This window comes from Antedon bifida, chromosome 8 (assembly GCF_963402885.1).
Source record: "Antedon bifida chromosome 8, ecAntBifi1.1, whole genome shotgun sequence".
Classification (NCBI taxonomy): domain Eukaryota; kingdom Metazoa; phylum Echinodermata; class Crinoidea; order Comatulida; family Antedonidae; genus Antedon; species Antedon bifida.
The window spans coordinates 15,391,487-15,405,359 of record NC_136233.1 but is presented as its reverse complement, the minus strand read 5'-3'; the positions used below and the strand labels follow the sequence as shown (position 1 = coordinate 15,405,359).

The 13,873-nt window shown below is 33.3% G+C and overlaps 2 protein-coding genes across 2 annotated transcripts; both read left to right on the top strand.

Annotated features, from left to right (window-relative positions):
* Window positions 1-3,845: 3,845 nt before the first annotated feature.
* On the top strand, window positions 3,846-5,097 carry LOC144850433 (uncharacterized). The gene is made up of 3 exons (XM_078707710.1): window positions 3,846-4,133; window positions 4,424-4,555; window positions 4,875-5,097. Exons 1-3 carry the CDS (start codon window positions 4,006-4,008, stop codon window positions 5,095-5,097), a joined length of 483 nt encoding a protein of 160 aa, XP_078563836.1. The 5' UTR covers window positions 3,846-4,005.
* Window positions 5,098-5,595: 498 nt separating this feature from the next.
* LOC144849986 (NFX1-type zinc finger-containing protein 1-like) lies at window positions 5,596-11,560 on the top strand. The gene has a single exon (XM_078707134.1). The coding sequence runs from the start codon at window positions 5,792-5,794 to the stop codon at window positions 10,646-10,648; it is 4,857 nt and encodes a 1,618-aa protein (XP_078563260.1). The 5' UTR covers window positions 5,596-5,791; the 3' UTR covers window positions 10,649-11,560.
* The last annotated feature ends 2,313 nt before the right edge of the window (window positions 11,561-13,873 follow it).

Here is a 13,873-nt window from a genome sequence, read left to right as displayed (position 1 = left end):
GTGTAGCTAGCTAGCTAGTGTTGCTAGTGTTTCCTTGTTGTCATAGATCTACCCTATGATATATTTTAAAGCTTAATTTTTATAATTGGTTATCAAATGTTCATTAAAGAAATGAAATGTGCTACTTATAAACAAATGTAGGATTGCAATTGTCAAATTTCTGCATACATTGAAATTTGCTATAAAAATTGTTTATTCATAGAATAATGTTCTTAGTATGTAAAAGACAAATCTTTAGCTAGTTAACATTTAAAAAACAATTTGAAAATACAGTAAAGTACTGTAAACATACTTATCTTAAAGTTTAAGAACTTTCCTATCTGTTGACTGTCTGTTTTTTTATTTCTAATAAGCTGCATTAATTACAGTATGTATATTACAATTTGCAACTGACCTAATTCATTTATTGAGGTTAGATTTATGTCTAGACATATTGTAATCATAATTGTAACTTTTTTTAATACTAGAAATAAGTTACAGTACTGTTTTAACAGAACAATTTTAAATACAATTTGTAAGGTACTTGTAATAATAACTTGCCTTCATTCTGTGTTCCTTTTTTATGGCTTCCATATATTCTCTCTTTTTTTGGGGGGGGGGGGGAAGAACATTTTACAACTCAAAAGAAATTTATTTTGTAGTATAAACTAAATCTCGCTGCACTATCAAACTAGTTTGACAAACAAAAATGTGATGTGCCCAAATATGGTAGTGGTATGATGTCATTGTGTCCATATATGGACACCAGGGCCAAAGCCAACATGAAAATTTGAATTTTTACCACCCACTCCATTTCCAAGTACAGACCGTCAAATTGTGTATACTTTGCCATGTCTGTTTTTAACCTCTCGCACAATGTATCATATTAATTTTGTTGTCATATTAAGTTTGATAGTGTAGACAGATCTTTAGATACATCCGAATACAAAATAGAAAATAAAGTAAAGTTTGGAATGTTCCTATGTCTCGGTTGTTAGGCAAGTATTAGGTTGAAATGAATAGAACAAATTGACCAACAAAGAAAAATTAATTAAAGACTATTAAAAAAACAACGAGTTTTACAAATTAATTCACTTCTATCTCAGATGCATCTTGTTTTATGATCTAATTGTAATTACATTACTGTATTACTATACTTGAAAACTTGTTCTTTGTAGTTTAAATAACAGAAATGCTTTAAAAATGAAATGTTGCCTTGACTAGACTTTCTTAATCATTGTAAATATGTAGTGATCGATAAATAAAAAGAGTTGTTATATTTTTGTGATAATTTTTTTAATGATGATAAAACAAATATTGTTGATGTATGAATTTATTCAAAAGGATTAATTGATGAACAATTTTTGTGTGTATATAATAATTTTAGGACATTTTTCACTTTTATCTTTTTAAAGAAGTTGTAGATTAAATACAAACACGTCCATTTACTTTAGTAGAAAAGTATAATATGTACTTCAAACAATGAAATACACATCGTCATGCCAGAATTCAATACTTTGAAAGTACTTGTGATTCCTGGAAGATATGATGACATACTTAATGTCATTTTATTTAATTCTGACATGTTGTACTGGGCTTTCTGAGTGAAGCAGCCACCCATTATAAATTAAAATATTGACATGTATTTCATTGTTTAAAGTATGTATTATACTTTTAGACTTTAAACAAGACAATCTAGCCTCTGCTGCGCCATAAATTTATGAAATATGTGTACCTGAAAATGCACTTTTTAATTGGTGTGCTTTATTTATTTTTCAGTTTTAATCTATAAAATGTTAAACTATCTTTATTTAGTTTTGTCCTTATGTTTTACAGTACATTTGCAAAATAATAAATGTTGCACAGCATATGTACTATGTCAGTTTTCGTAGAGTGTATAACACATACTTTAGTTATGTTAAAGCTTGGTACCCACTAGGACGTAAGCGAGTTGACCAATGATAAGCGATAGTTTGAATAACACATTGCTTGTGATTGGTCAATTTATTTGCATTGTGCTCACAAGCTTAATCGGCAATGTTATTGTAGCAATGTAAGTTGTTTTACTTTCAAACAAATTAATAGTTTTTGTAAGTTTTAAGTAACATTATATTGGGTGCTGTCAGGGATGGGGAGGCTAAAAAGCACAATGTATGTAATATGTCAGTTTTTTTTAATGTAGAATGTGTTTAACACATAATTTAGTCATAATAGCAATGTAATGTAAGTTAGTTTGCTTTTAAAATAGTAGTTTAGATAAGATTGTTTAAGAAACTTATGTTTATAATATCATTTTTAATGTATATTAATACTATTTGGCCCATACGACCATTGGGAGGGGTGCATGAGAATTATAATGTATCTGTATGTAATAACAGAGGTGCATTATAATGCCATTTGGCCCATACTACTAGTGTGAGTGGTGCATAGGTAAATTTCATATATATTTTAATAATTGATTAAACAATTAATAAAATGTTTAAGTTGTGATGCAATATCCATAAATATTAACACAGTTTAGATTTTTTTCAGTTTAATCAATTTATTAGTATTTATAATTATTATTTTAATAGCAGAGCTGCAATTTTCATCACATAGTAGTCCATTATGTTAACTAAAAGATAATTTATGAATTATTGTATGTTTTAACACTTTCAACAATTAAAAAATGAATTTATATATTTCTGTTATATTATATGTAATGATGATGCACCATAATTCAAATGTACTCAGCCAGGTAATATTTATAAAGGCAAACACACAAGGAAATAATACATGCTAATTTCATGTATGTTTTTTTAAGACTTAATTGTGATTTTCCCAAATATGGTAGTGATATGCCCAAATGTATGTAGTGATATGACAGTATGTCCATATATGAGCACATCACATTTTTGTCACATAAAGTTTGATAGTGTAGACATAGCTTTACATTCCAATATTATTTTAGATGCTTTTTGGAACTGTTTGTTCTTGAAGTACTTTTGCAATACATTCTGTAATTGTAACTTAATGTCTGTATTTATTTTATATAATTCCTAATTGGGGAATACTCTAGTCTCTGCACAGTATATGATTAAGTTAATTTAGTTTTTCACACTCTTAATAAAACAAAATAAAACAAGGCTTTAGTAGTTTCTTGTGATTTTTTAAACAACTTGAAATGATCTATTTTAGCTTGCACACCATTAAAATCAACCATAAGTCAAAACACCTGACTGAGAATGATGTGTATGATACGATGCCGTTAGGATTATATAATATGATCTCAGTCTCTGTTATGGGGTGCCATAAGCAGAAAATGTATATGCGTGGCTATAAAATGTATGTGTATATTTACAATATTTAATTTTAAATGAACACATTCATTTTACAGCCAAAAACTTGTGTTTGACACACATACACATTTGCTGCTTATGGCGCCCCATAATATATGACGTAATAACTGCGTCAGAGGTCTTGTTTTCACTGAACCGTATCAATTATTATGTTTACGCATGCGTGATTGTTTGGGAATTTCCATTTCTATGAAACGGAAACTGTTTTAAACGTAAAATATATCAGGTACAGTACATTTAATATCGGGCACACTTTAATGTCTAGATAATTAAACTAAGAAAGGATCGGGTTATGTATTTCTTGTTAAAAGGCTAGATACATGAGTACAGTGTCTGGTAAACTATTGTACTGATGTAGTGATCGTAGCCTATATAGATAGTCAGATAAAGGCCTAAAAAAGCAACACAGTAGGTAAGCAGGCCTATCTTTTTTGTGTATGTAGTCAGGGCCGAGAGCTATAACGTGAAAGCCAGATGAAGGAAATAAATAGAATTCATTTAATTAAGTCACCATTTTTATATATTTTACTGTAACTTTTTTTGTCAACTCAAAACTCATCCTAGACAAAATGGCAAACTATTTTGTTCATGCACTCACTTTACTGGATAGTATTTCACATAATGATTGTAATCAATTTTGATAATCCTCAATTATGTTTTTACACAGGCATGTGTTCGAATCTACCAAATGTCTGAAAGTAAAAGACGCTACCACCATCGACACCGCAGTGTCCAACGTAACGATGACCGTGGTGAACATAGAACCACGTCACAGGAAAGACCAAGGTGCAATGCATATAGACCAACAACAGAAAGGTAAATATATTAAATACGAAAATCTACTGAGAAAAACATGTAGTATATTTAGCTTCAGCCATGAGTGTAGCCAATAAGTGACATGGGGTCGAGAAATGGGATTGTTGTTCACATGATAAACACCTAAGTTCTATGTTTATGATAAGCTAACTACGTTCAGAATTTGTCCAGAGGTTACATTATAAAGTAAACTAATCTTTGATAGTCCCGCCAGTGATCCACATTGATTGCATACATCAGTTTTAATTTGAAAATAAGAACTATCTATTTGATGCACCATGTTTTTATAGACACGTTGTTGTAGACCGACATGCAATTCCTCACGGTAATAAGTACAACAAAAATCGGCACCGCAGTGGCCGAAGTGAACACAGAAGTTCGTTACAGAGTGATAGACAATCTAGCTACAGATCAACAGAAAGGTAAACTTTCAGTCATTTACCTACTGAATAAAATTGATGTCTTAAGCTCTGTCTACACTATCAAACTTTATATGACAAAAAAAATGTGTTGTGCCCATATATGGACACGATGGTGTCATAGCAGTACCATATTTGGGTAGATAACATTTTTTTTCAAAGCTAGTTTGATAGTATAGGCAAAGCTTTAGAATCACAGTGATGTGATGATAAGCTACACATACAAAACAAATGTAAAGTTTAACCGTCATAAAAAAGCTTAATTTAGTATGGTTATAATATTAATGATGACATTTCAGTAGTAGTTGGTAATTATTTTTAGCAAACATTGTGATGCAGAGAGAAGAAATGACGGCCGTAATAGAGATATTGGTGACCCTAGACGAAGCTACAGTTGCAGTGGTAGTCTGAAAAGACCACATAGTCAAGAGGGAAATAATCTCAAAGAGGGACAACCTCCGAAAAAAAGAGGTCATTGGTCTAACAAAGAACTGAGACCAACAGGTGCATTATACTGTATTCTTTATAAATTAAAATCAAGATGAGTTGCCAAGTTAATTTTTGTCGTCATTTGAGACGTCATTGATTACTTGGTAGATTTCCTCATTTTTACAAATTGTTATTTGTTTTAGTTATTTTGGGAACTTATCTATTCGAAGTACAGTATCTCAATTTTTTTTTTATAATATGGATGTCAGTAAAAAATATTTAACCATGGAAGCACTGTTAACATGGGCATTAACTATATTCTTTAATAAAAAATGTCAGCACATATCAGCAAGTAACTCGCCAATTACAGAATGGATATACTGTCATGATCATACTTATAAACTAATTGTCTATAAGGCTTAGAAAATGGAGAAAATAGTCAGGCAAGCATGTTAATCATCAAGCTACAGAACTATTTCCAATATTTAATGTAATTTTGATATTTCATATTATTTGTTTATTTATTTATTGATAAACTAACCAATTCATTCTTGTTTCCATTTAGGCTATAAACGTCTACAAGAACTTCTGAGTAAAGAAAAAGAAGAAATACTTATTCAGCTTTCATCAACTAATTTTGGTTTTCAAGAACTTCTAAACCAAAAGGGAGAAATTCGTAGAGATCTTCGCGCCTTAATTTTACGCGCCATTGTTTGTGCGTGCGAGTGTACTACTGCACAAGCTTCGTTGAATTCATTTTTAGGCAAACTTCAGAATTCCGAGTTTTTCTATCATGTGCAGCATCATATAATGTCATTAAAAGATGATGGAAATGACAAGATACAATATGAAGTCGAAATACAGGATATCATTACTGTAATTCGGACAATGATCCACCGGCTCCCAGACGCCATAGATGATGTTAAACCATCTATACTGCTTCTTACTGCGACTACTGACGATTTACTTGCAGAAGGGTTAATTAATGAGTATGTCATGGAAAGTTTCAAAGAACTCAAAAAGCTGTCTAAGAATACTCAAGGTGCTGTACGGAAAAAGAAGTTCAATGTCGATGGAGAAACTCCACCACCAGACAACTTTCGGGAGATATCAATATTTCCTACAATAAACGATCTTACTGCAGACTACAAACCTTACTTACGGAAGAATAGACTTGGTGGTAGTTATGATGACGTAGACCATTATCTAGATGTCCACTTCCGTTTAATTCGTGAGGACTTGGTGAGACCACTTCGAGAAGGCATTAAGGAGTATCTGCATACCAAAGATGACTCAAACAAGCGGATAACTAGCATACGTATATATTACGATGTAACCATCGAGTATCCAGTATGTTCCCATGATTGTGTATTATACCGAGTACACTTTGATGTGTCGCGATTGAAGGGAGTTCGCTGGCAATCCACAAAACGCCTGATCTATGGATCACTTGTCTGCCTGTCTCCAGACGATTTCAAATCAGTTTACTTTGCTACTGTTGCAAATAGAGATGTAAAGGATCTTGAGAATGGTTTTGTAGATTTAAAATTAGAAAACGAAGAAGAGTTAGAGAAATTAAACGAATGTCGCTATACCATGGTTGAAACATCGTCCTTCTTTGAGGCTTACCGGCACGTTCTGAAGAGTTTGCAAGAAATTACAGAAACGAGCATGCCAATGAAAAGCTACATTATCAAAGGCCACCACAAAGTTGAAGCTCCATCATACCTTCGTCACAACATGACTATGACGTATGACCTTACACCATTGGTAAATGACACTACCAAATGTCTTGTAAGGTTAGCCGGTAATTCATGGCCAACTGCTAAATCTCTTCAACTCGATGAATCGCAATTTACTGCCTTCAGAAATGCGTTGACGAAAGAGTTTGTAGTCATCCAAGGACCACCTGGAACTGGCAAAACGTACATAGGATTGAAGATTGTACAAGCACTACTTTACAACAGTGAATGCTGGACAATTGACGCTGTTCATCATAGGGTAAAACATAGCCCTATATTTGTAGTCTGCTTCACAAATCATGCGCTTGATCAATTTCTTGAAGGCATACACTCATTTGTACAAACAGGTATTGTACGAGTTGGCGGCAGAAGTAAAAGTGAAATTTTAAACAGCTACAATCTCTCTCAGCTTCGAAAAAAGTTAAGGGAGGTAAAAGAAGTACCCAGATATATATTTGATAGAAAAAGGGACATTGAACATGAAATGCGTGAATTACGAGGTGTTATGGATCTAGCAGAGGAAAGAATCAAATTAACAACAAGAGGTGTTCTTTGTGAAATGTACCTAGAAACATGGATGTCATGTGATCATTACAAATCATTGACACAGAATAGAATAAACAATGAAAACATAGTGGTGACTTGGTTAGGATTGGGTGAGACTATAGTTACCGACACAGTTGTTGATTCTTGTCAAAATATTGCAAACAAACTTAATGAAGAGCCTGTAAAAGAAGAAGACGACGACAGAGAAATGAATTTTGCTGAAGAACAAGATTTACTAACAGAACAGAGATTAATTGATACTGATGATGCTAATGATGAAACTCTTAATTTAAAAGAAATCGATACTTTAAGACAGACCTTTGTGTATGGTTTCCAGTTGACTGAAAATAAGAAGGAAGCTCGATATCTTAAAAGGCAATTACAAAGTTCTGACAAAATGACAGATATCGAAGCTACCAAAGTGGATAACATATGGAATCTTGGACTGGATGGTCGTTGGCGTTTATATCGATTATGGATATCAAAGTACTGTAACCAGGAACGTCAGACACTATTTGCGAATAATTATAAATACAATGAGTTAGGGAAACAACTTCAAGAAATCACATTAGAGGAAAATCTTTTTCTGATGAAAGATGCTAAGGTCGTTGGTATGACGACCACTGGAGCTGCAAAATGCCGAAATATGATTCAAAGAATCCAACCCAAGATTGTTATTGTAGAAGAAGCTGCTGAGGTACTAGAAGCTCACATAGTATCAAGTATAACTCAAGGGTGTGAACATCTGATACTTATAGGAGATCACCAACAACTCAGACCAAATCCAACAGTATATGATCTTGCCAAAAAGTTTAATTTGGAGATTTCTCTTTTTGAGAGGATGGTAAAAAACGGCATGAGTTGTCACAGGCTGGATATTCAACATAGAATGCGACCAGAGATATCTTCACTTATGAAGAACTATTTTTACAATGGACTTCAAGATGCCAAAAATGTAAAGTTGTATGAAAATGTTAAAGGAATATCAAACAACATGTTTTTCATTGAACATAATCATCAGGAAACAGCTCTCAGTGATGCTTTTAGCCAATCAAACATCTATGAAGCGATGTTCTTAGTAAACCTTTCTAAGTACTTGATTCAGCAAGGCTACAAACCAATAGAGATTACAATCCTCACAACCTATACAGGTCAGCTATTTCAGTTTAAGAAACTAATGACATCTAAGTTGTTCAACGGTATTCATGTTTGTACTGTTGATAATTATCAAGGTGAAGAAAATGAAATCGTTCTCCTTTCACTTGTTCGAAGCAATGAAGAAGGTAAAATTGGATTTCTTAAAGAGAAAAATAGGATGTGTGTTGCTTTATCGAGAGCGAAGAAAGGTTTTTTCTGCATTGGTAATATGAAGCTTCTAGCCGCCAAAGACAAAAATTGGAGCAAGATTGTCAAAGGCCTTAAACAAAAGAAACTGATTGGAGACACCATTCGATTGTGTTGCCAAAACCACCCAGAAGCAAGCCTCGACATACGTGAACCTAAAGATTTCGAAAATTGTCCAGAGGGAGGTTGTAAAAAGCCTTGTAGTTACAAAATGCAGTGCGGACACGTCTGTAAGAAGCTATGTCACTCATACGATCCCGAACATAAGAATATCAAGTGTTTAGAGCCTTGTTCCAGAATGACATGTGCTTTCGGACATCCATGTAAACTTTATTGTTATCAGAAATGTAAAGACAACTGTGATGTTCAGATAGAGAGACATTTACCCTGTCAACATACACTAACACTACCATGCTTTAAAAATAAGGGTACAGTCGTATGTTTGTCTGATTGTCAAAAGATGTTGCGATGCCAACATGCATGTAAAGAAAAATGTGGCCAACCATGCACAGCTGTGTGTCATGAGGTTGTAAATAAATCATTACCTTGTGGACATAATGGTGAATACAAATGTTACGTGACTGATCCATTAGACTGCTCTTCACGATGTGCATTCTTCTTGAAATGCGATCATCTCTGTGAAGGAACTTGTGGAGGTTGTAAAAATGGCCGTCTGCATAAACAGTGTGATTCTAAATGTGGCAGGGAATTGGTATGTGGTCATAACTGTATAGAACCATGTACTCGCAATTGTCCACCTTGTAGTAAACCATGTGAGAATCGATGTGTTCATAGCAAGTGTCCCAAAAAATGTGGAGAAAAGTGTACACCTTGTCGAATGCGGTGTGAATGGCAATGCGAACATCATAAATGTACTAAGCAATGTGGAGAACTCTGCAACCGAAACAGATGCAATAAACCATGTAAGAAGTCCCTTAAGCGATGTGGTCATGTTTGTGCTGGCCTTTGCGGCGAACCTTGTCCCAAAAAATGTCTGATTTGTGATAAAGAAGAGTTAACTACTATACTGTTTGGTAACGAAGATGAACCTGATGCAAGATTTATTGAGTTAGAAGACTGTGGACATGTTATAGAATCAGAAGCACTAGATACATGGATGGATCAAGAAGACGGAAAACACAAAAGTGTGCAACCAAAACATTGCCCAGTGTGCAAAACTACCATCAGAAGGAATCTGCGGTACGGAAACATCATTAAACAACTTCAAACAGATATAGAACGTGTTAAAGCTAAAGTAAACCGAGAAACAACCTCTACTGATCAACAAAATTTGAGAAGAGAAATTGAAGAATTGTCTGATATAGAGACACAGAAGTCTCTACGCACTGAACTCCAAAAAATAAAGACACTAGAGCAGGTTGGTAATATGAAGAACAGAATACATTTTCTTATGAGATTAGAACTTATTAGCCGAGCATGTTCTGGTATCGGTACTCAATACGAGACAATAACAAGAAAGATAACAGAAGACCTCAAAACCTTAAAAAAATGTATCCTCAAACCAAGAAGTAGGTTTAGTGAGCAACTTTTAGAAGATATATCGTCTGAACTTCAACGTATTTCTTTCTTTATGGAACTAAATGTGCTTAAATGTAGATGGCAAACGTCTGAAATTAGGGAAGAGTCTGTAACAGAATCTATTGGTACGGTTGACACAATTTTCACCAAAGTAGGCGTTTTGAAAGAAGATGAAATAAAGACCATACAATCTTGCTTGGAAAAAATACGAGAAAATTGTGGCAGTATTCCTGGAATATCCGAAGAAGACCGGGTTAACATAGTAAAGGCAATGGATCTAAAAAGCGGCTCTTGGTTTAGGTGCCCAAAAGGCCACGTATATGCAATTGGTGGGTGCGGTGGTGCTATGGAGGAAGCAACATGTCCTGAATGCGGATCCAATATTGGAGGCAAAAACCACTGCCTTCGAGAAGACAACACATTTGCTGGTGAAATGGATGGCGCTCGATATGCCGCCTGGTCGAATCAAACAAATCTAGCAAATTATATACTGTAATGTGTAAAAAAATATATAATTTCTGACATTAAGTTTAAAACTTATTTCTTGGTAAAAGCATAGTATTTCGGCTCAGTTTATCATCATATACTGTATAGCCTATGTTCATTTAACTGTATTTTATATAGTTATTTGTGGTTTTCGTAACCTAATTGTAGGCTAATACGACCATATAAGGCCTCTGTAAATTTACATTTTGTAATTTAGTACAAGTTGATACCAGCATGCTGCATGTACAGTTTTATTATATCCAAGTTAAGTGTGCTATTATAAAAGTGTACTGACACGTGATCTCGTTTCTATCTCATTTCCTGTCTCTGATATTCTTGCAGTTTCCGTTGAAACGTCAATTAAAAAAAAAACACAGTACTTAAATATTCATGATTATATGACATCCAATCAAAAGACGTCTACAGAAATGTAATTTTCTTATTACTAAATCACGTGATTGTTGGAAATTCCCCACCTAATAGTAGTGGAATTCACAAGAACGCCATACAGCTATATTAGCCCATGACTAGTTCAGAATGTTAAGTAAAGTCATTTTACTGTATTTCATATGGTAAGTATACTATCTTTTTCCTGTATATTTTATAGACATCTTATTCACTATAAAGCCTCTATCCCAAACAAACAAAATGGGAAACAGAATTAGGAATAGAATTGAATTACGGAGCAATAATGGTGTAAACAATAAGCAGTTTCCCAATTCAATTTTAAATTACTTCATCAAATTTTAGCATGTAGAAAAAGACTTAAACTATGTAATGTTGAAATAGAATCTGCATAGAAACAATTTAACTGAATGATTGTGTTTTTCTGCTAATAAACATATTTTAAGTTGGAGCAATATTGTAACAGGAAATATAAATTATAGCAAACTAATAAATGAGCTAATTTTTGTTTTCTGTTTTTGTATTTACAAGTCATGCATAACATATAAAATATTGTTAAAAAAAGAAAATGTACTCAAAACAATATAGAAACTTTACAAAATAGAACTTCCTAATTTCATAAAGAATTATGGCAAGCCTCAGCTGTCTGAAGTATTCAAAATATTATATTATTATATCATTTTTTTATTATATTATATATTGTATTGTAATGAATTATACGTTTTGCATTATATTACTTGGTTTTAGCATTATATTATATCTATTTCTAATATATTATGTGAAAAATGTAACAAATTATTGACTTTTTGTATTATATTATTCGGTTTTGGCATTATATTATGAACATTTACTATTATATTATTAATAAAATACATTATATTATAATATAATTGTATTTATTAAACCCATTTACCTTACTTTATAACATACAACATTATTATATTATACGGATTCGTTAGTTATATTATTATTTTGTATGATGTTTATTATACGTCACGGCTCATTTCAGTTCTTCTAACTCTTTCTCTCCCTCCTCCTGTTCACTAGCAATCAGCGGCAGAATCTGAATTGTGTGACTGTTGAAGAATAACTATACTACGTACTAGGCCTAGCCTAGGCCTACTAGGGGATCTAGCCTAGACGTAGCTAGTTAGACAAGTGACCAAGGACCACCGGACAGCTACAACTAATACTACAATACAATAATACTACTAATGCAATAACTACTACTGCTAATACTTAGGCCTAGCTAGTAGAGTACTAGGTAGGTTAGCTACTACTAGGCTCTAGGGGGGTTAGGGCGTATGTATGATGTTAACTACTAGGCCTAGGCCTACTAGTACTAGCCTAGGCTAGGCCTAGACTTAAGTTGTAGTAGGCTAGGGCCGGGCCTGCTGCCTTAGGCTAGGCTAGGCTACTACTACTACTACTACTACTACTAGGCAGCCAGCCCATGATGGTTACGAGTAAGCCAAAATTTTGGATATAAGTAAACCAAAATTTGGGTACGAGCGAGTTGGCATGGGTACGGGTTGACCTGTATCCTTCTTTCTAGCTAATCGTACTAGGCCTAGGCCTCAAGTAAGTCTACGCTACCCAGTCCGGCTACAATATGGTCTATTTTGTTTTATAGCTTTATTGATAGCTGGGTTCAAATCTGGGTTGGGACGGCTTTTTCTCATTCTAAAACAGAGTTCCTTATCATAATAAAATAATATATGAATTTATTTGTAATAGTACCTAGGCCCTAATTGCCATTGCATTTATTATTATTAATTATATATTATACGGTTACCCCTTAATTATACTATAGTATAATTTCCTTGTTATATTTTACAATATTTTCTTTATAATTCTACAATTTTGTCTTTCACAGCACAAATTTATCATACTGTATTTGTCCAAGCTACTCCAGCTACATGGTATTGCCTTGAGGCTAAACTACACGGTATACTGGCACTACCATCATTCCTGGCTCGTCAACCTGGACCACATAAGCACAGTTTCAGTTTCAGTTTATTTACCATTTCAATTTCTGAACATAAGAGATGAACAACTTATATGGATGGATAACCATAAGAGCGAAGCTCGTTTACCGGTCACCCGTTAGTGCAGTGACATTGCGGACAACATAAAACAGGACAAAGGTGCAATACATAACAAGACATGTGAACACTTGTGTTTGCAACCCCTTGGATAAAATAATATATTTATATAAAGGAGAAAGATAGATATTATAATATTTCTTTTTTATCATACAATACATAGTACCTATTGGTATTATATCTAAAAATACAAAGGCGGCTAACACAGATAGTTCCATATATACAGTACTCTCTTATAAATAGATGTATCTCTCCAATCTACCTAATCTAATAATAGTACTATTAGCATACTACTATACACTTTGTAGACAAGAAGTAAGTTGTATACACCTAGAGGACTTATGGTAGTACAGTCGAACGCCCTCTCACTGGCCCGGTCAACATAATCTATACCTAGATTATTACAGTAATTAAAGTACATTATTACAGAGATTTTTTTTTTTTTTGCAGAAATCAAAGTTATGTGTATAGAAAACAGTACTCGTATTAAAAACTAAGCAGGTTGTACTCTTGAACGCAAACTGGCAGGATATTTTGAATATTTTTTATTGTTGAAATGAATGGAATCCTAACTTCTTTGCAACAACTGGAGACGAAGACATATTATGACCCTTTTATTTAAATTTATTTGAATAGACCTTCATGTAAATTCATTAAAGGCTTTGTTTTATATTTTAATATGTGATAGTAGAAAATCATTGTGTATAATGAGGACTAAGAATCTG

Bases quoted from the DNA above. Each gene is read 5' to 3' on its own strand.
- LOC144850433 (XM_078707710.1), top strand. From the start codon at position 4,006: ATGTCTGAAAGTAAAAGACGCTACCACCATCGACACCGCAGTGTCCAA. The intron at 4,134-4,423 runs GTAAATATATTA...ATGTTTTTATAG, and splicing joins TATAGACCAACAACAGAAAG to ACACGTTGTTGTAGACCGAC. The intron at 4,556-4,874 runs GTAAACTTTCAG...AATTATTTTTAG, and splicing joins AGCTACAGATCAACAGAAAG to CAAACATTGTGATGCAGAGA.
- LOC144849986 (XM_078707134.1), top strand. From the start codon at position 5,792: ATGTCATTAAAAGATGATGGAAATGACAAGATACAATATGAAGTCGAA.